The sequence below is a fragment of the Salvia miltiorrhiza genome, chromosome 8 (genome assembly GCF_028751815.1).
Source record: "Salvia miltiorrhiza cultivar Shanhuang (shh) chromosome 8, IMPLAD_Smil_shh, whole genome shotgun sequence".
In the NCBI taxonomy this organism is placed as follows: Eukaryota; Viridiplantae; Streptophyta; class Magnoliopsida; order Lamiales; family Lamiaceae; genus Salvia; species Salvia miltiorrhiza.
In genome coordinates, this window is record NC_080394.1 from 3525188 (window position 1) to 3528812 (window position 3625).

Sequence of the window (3625 nt, forward strand, 5' to 3'; positions counted from 1 at the left end):
TTTGATAAACTATACTCCCTGTGGCCTGAATTTTGCAGTTTACCTTCTGTCATGGAAATATTATAGATCATTTCCTGAAACGTATATATTCTTTCAAGAGATTTATTTTCTCTAAAAATTATGGATATGAAAGTATGCACCTTTGCTAAATTCGATCTGATTCTGGGATTGCAATTGTAGCTGAGGTAAGTGCAAGTGTGCTACTGTCCTTCAATAAATATCAAACTTGCACTTCTTCAGGGTAAAAAGTATATTTTTATGTTTTATCACCAAATGTATGTGGGCTATTTATTGCTTAGCAATATTTTATCGACATATCCACCATATTATGTTACTTCTTTTTGGGAGATCAAAGATAGGAGATTGACGTTAGTAGTCCATTCCATTTCTCATTTCTCGATGCCTTCTCTTGTAGAATTCTAGGCTTGTTTAAACAATTAGTTGATCTAAGGCTGGTACTTCGCTTGATTATTCTTATTTATTGTACCAAAACACCTTGATTCTAATTATCCCTATTTGATCAACTCTCATACTTTTAGCACCGGATAAAATCATTTACGTTATGGACTTGAAATAACTGCTTTTGAGAATAACACATTAAATTTTGGATACAAATTCAAAGTAAAGTAAAAATGAAGGAGCCGCATTGCTAGAAATCTAGATTTTGGTGATTTAATTTTTCCTGAATGCTCATGAACGTGATACTTGCAGGCTCTGCGGTTTCTGTTAAGATACAATGAACAATCAATATGGAGAAGATCAAGTAAGTTGAGAAACATCGTTGTCATGTCATCCAACTAAACAAACTGCTTCTTAAACGTAATATTTTTACAGGATCGAGTGAATGTTGCTGGATTTGATGTCCCTAATTCACCAGAAGCAAGTTACAACAATGTCTACCCTGGAAGGGACGATGACGGGCGAGAACCACCCATGCTACCGCCCCACCTGCAGCACACCTTGTTAAATTATAAAAGGAATAGTGATCCCTGTGCATCATCCCTCCCATCGCCACAGAATGTCACTCTAAATCATCTCTACATTGAGAACAGAGAGCCTCCAAGATCGGTGGTCGCGCTCGGTGTTTCCCATCGCTTTCGTTCAAAATTTGTCACTGTGGTGCTCTATAAACCTGTTCCAAGGAGGTGAAAAAGGCGGCAGGTGATTTGCATGATGACTTCTCGTTCTTTTGCTCGTTCCTGTATCTGCGTTGATTATAGCGTGCTATTCCCGTAGAAGCTGCCTGCTATGCCCTGATTCCTCTCTTTTCCGTATATATATACTTATTTACCAAAGGACACATGCTGAACTTATGAATTCATTTGTCTAGTTGCTTGCTCAAGCTTCGCTGTCTTTTTCTGGTTTATTTTTGCCTTACATAATATACATAGAGATCATATTTGTTGATAAGTTAAACTCGAAATGTTATTGTCGTGTATTTGTGAATGATCAGGAATCTAATGTGATGCATCTTTTTCTTTTATATATTCATTATCTGACTTTAAAAATACAACAAATCGTCAGACAGTGATCTGGACTTGTTCATTCCAGTTTCAATGACTCAGAGCCTAAGAATTAGAAAATTTGGGATGCATATTGATCAATGGAGTCATTGATCATAGGGAAAATGAAATGCATTATAACTGTGTAAGTTACTGTTCTTGAATTATTTCATGAGATCAAACATAGTTGGGTGTCGCGTTGGGTGGGGTGGTGGCGGAGGCGATGCGGTTGCCACGCTCGGAGCGGCTGTTCTCGGCGAACTTGAGGCTTTTGTGGTGCATACCCTTCTGCACCTCCTCCTCGTTGTACTCAGAGGTGTAGTAGTGCTCCTCTGAGGCCTTCTTGTTGGGAGGGAAAAACATACTCCCCCACTGCGGGAAATGCACCAACATCACCGGCAGGGTGCAGCATATTATCATTATCCCCATATACTCCAACCCCATCTCCGTCGTGTATTTCGAGGTCGAGAAGAAGAGCAGCTGCGTCAGTCCCGACCCGAAGCCCCCTCCCGCCCCGGCCAGCCCGGAGATCACTCCCAGCGATCTCCGGGAGACGAAGGGGATCACCCCGAAGGTGGCTCCGCACGCGGCCTGAGCTCCGATGGAGAAGATGATCATGAACGCGACGGCTATGGGAAGCGAATCGGCCCTCCCCAGGAGAAGACAGAAGACGCCGCCCGTGGTCTGGAGGATCCACAGCGTCCACAGCCTTCCCCTCATTCCGAAATATCTGGCTGAGTAATCCGAAGCAAATCCCCCGAAGGGGCGGGCGAGGAGGTTGGCCATCCCGAATGTGGCTGCGATGATTCCGGCGAGATGGAGCTTCAGGTCGAACCTGTCGTAGAAGTACTCCGCGATGACGTTGTCCGTGGACAGCTCGACTCCCATGGAGTAGCCGTAGAGGAGCACGAAGATCCATGTCCTGTAGTTGGTGACCGCGTACCACAGTACCTGCAGTATATATATCATGCACGGGAGCAAAACTAGTTAATTTAATTGATTGAGAACGGACATACTTAATTAAAATAGTAAGGTACGTACCCTGCCAAATTGGTCCTTGGCGACTTCGCCCTTCTCCTGGAGGGCGCTGAGGTTGCCATCGGGCAGGTCCTGCCCTAAAGTCATGACGAGGATCCCCATGATGACGTGGAGCCACCCGGGGATGAAGAAGGCGATCCTCCACGCGGTGAAGGGGGTGGACCCCGCGTTCCTGATGATGTCGTAGAGCACGGGCATGATGAGCTGCGTGGCGCCGCCGCCCATGTTCCCCCAGCCGGCGGCGGTGCCGTTGACGGTGCCGATGATCTTGCTGTTGAACATGGTGCTCATCCAGTACTGGCACGACACGAACGTCGCCAGCGAGAAGCCGATCATGAAGCGCACCGCCACGTAGCCCCCCGCCGACGACACAAAGGACATGCAGAACACGGTGGGCGCCGACAGCATCACGAAAAACGCGCAGCCGTAGCGAGGGCCCAGCAGGTCGCACACCGCCCCCATCACCAGCCTCGAGAAGATACTCCCCGACACCGACGCCACCCCGGCATTCCCGATGTCGCTCTTCGTCAGGTTCAGGTTGTCTCGGATGATCGGCACCAGCGGCGCCGCCGCGAACGTCGACACGAAGCAGGTGAAGAAGGAAATCCACGAGAGATGGAACGTCCTCATGTGAGGAGCCGCGAACGAGAACAGCTTGAATTGCTTGGCCTTGTGCTCCGAGTCCACCGGCAGGTCGAACTTCGCCGTGGTGTCCGTCGGAACAATCGGGGACGCCACGGAGAAGGCATGCACGGGCTCCCTGCCGGTGACCCCATGCATCGAGCTGCCGGGAGACCCTTCAATGCCGGCCATTTCGTTGTAATTTTAATTTTGAAAAGGAGTTGTGTGTTTTTGTGTGTCAATGAGTGTGTGGGTTTTATATAGGTTAAAAGTAATTGAAATTTGAAAGAGTTGACATTGTGAATGTTGATAGATTAGCCAATGGAGATTCAAACAAGCAACACATATTAGAAATGAAATGTGTAAAATGAAAAAGAAGAGAATGATGGATCCATTTCGCCTCATCGGACCCCGTCGTAGATACCAAAGGATTCATTCTGTAATAATTAAATTAAAATGAATAA

At 46.7% G+C, this 3625-nt stretch overlaps 2 protein-coding genes across 3 annotated transcripts in view; one reads left to right on the plus strand and one right to left on the minus strand.

Moving 5' to 3' along the window:
* The window catches only part of LOC131000079 (SNF1-related protein kinase regulatory subunit beta-3-like), a 17678-nt gene extending 16195 nt beyond the window's left edge, over positions 1-1483 (plus strand). For both annotated transcript variants that reach the window (XM_057925847.1, XM_057925846.1), the window contains exons 2-3: positions 712-763; positions 835-1483. In XM_057925847.1, the coding sequence (XP_057781830.1) occupies positions 737-763; positions 835-1149 (342 nt within the window). In that variant the 5' untranslated portion in view covers positions 712-736 and the 3' untranslated portion in view covers positions 1150-1483. The remainder of the gene's footprint in view (positions 1-711; positions 764-834) is intronic.
* Positions 835-3396, minus strand: LOC131000078 (high-affinity nitrate transporter 2.1-like). Its single transcript, XM_057925842.1, has 2 exons — positions 2544-3396; positions 835-2453 (listed from the first exon to the last, which is right to left on the minus strand). Exons 1-2 carry the CDS (start codon positions 3351-3353, stop codon positions 1680-1682), a joined length of 1584 nt encoding a protein of 527 aa, XP_057781825.1. The 5' UTR covers positions 3354-3396; the 3' UTR covers positions 835-1679.
* Between the last annotated feature and the right edge of the window lie 229 nt (positions 3397-3625).

Bases quoted from the DNA above. Each gene is read 5' to 3' on its own strand.
- LOC131000078 (XM_057925842.1), bottom strand. From the start codon at position 3,353: ATGGCCGGCATTGAAGGGTCTCCCGGCAGCTCGATGCATGGGGTCACC. The intron at 2,454-2,543 runs GTACGTACCTTA...TATATACTGCAG, and splicing joins CCAAGGACCAATTTGGCAGG to GTACTGTGGTACGCGGTCAC.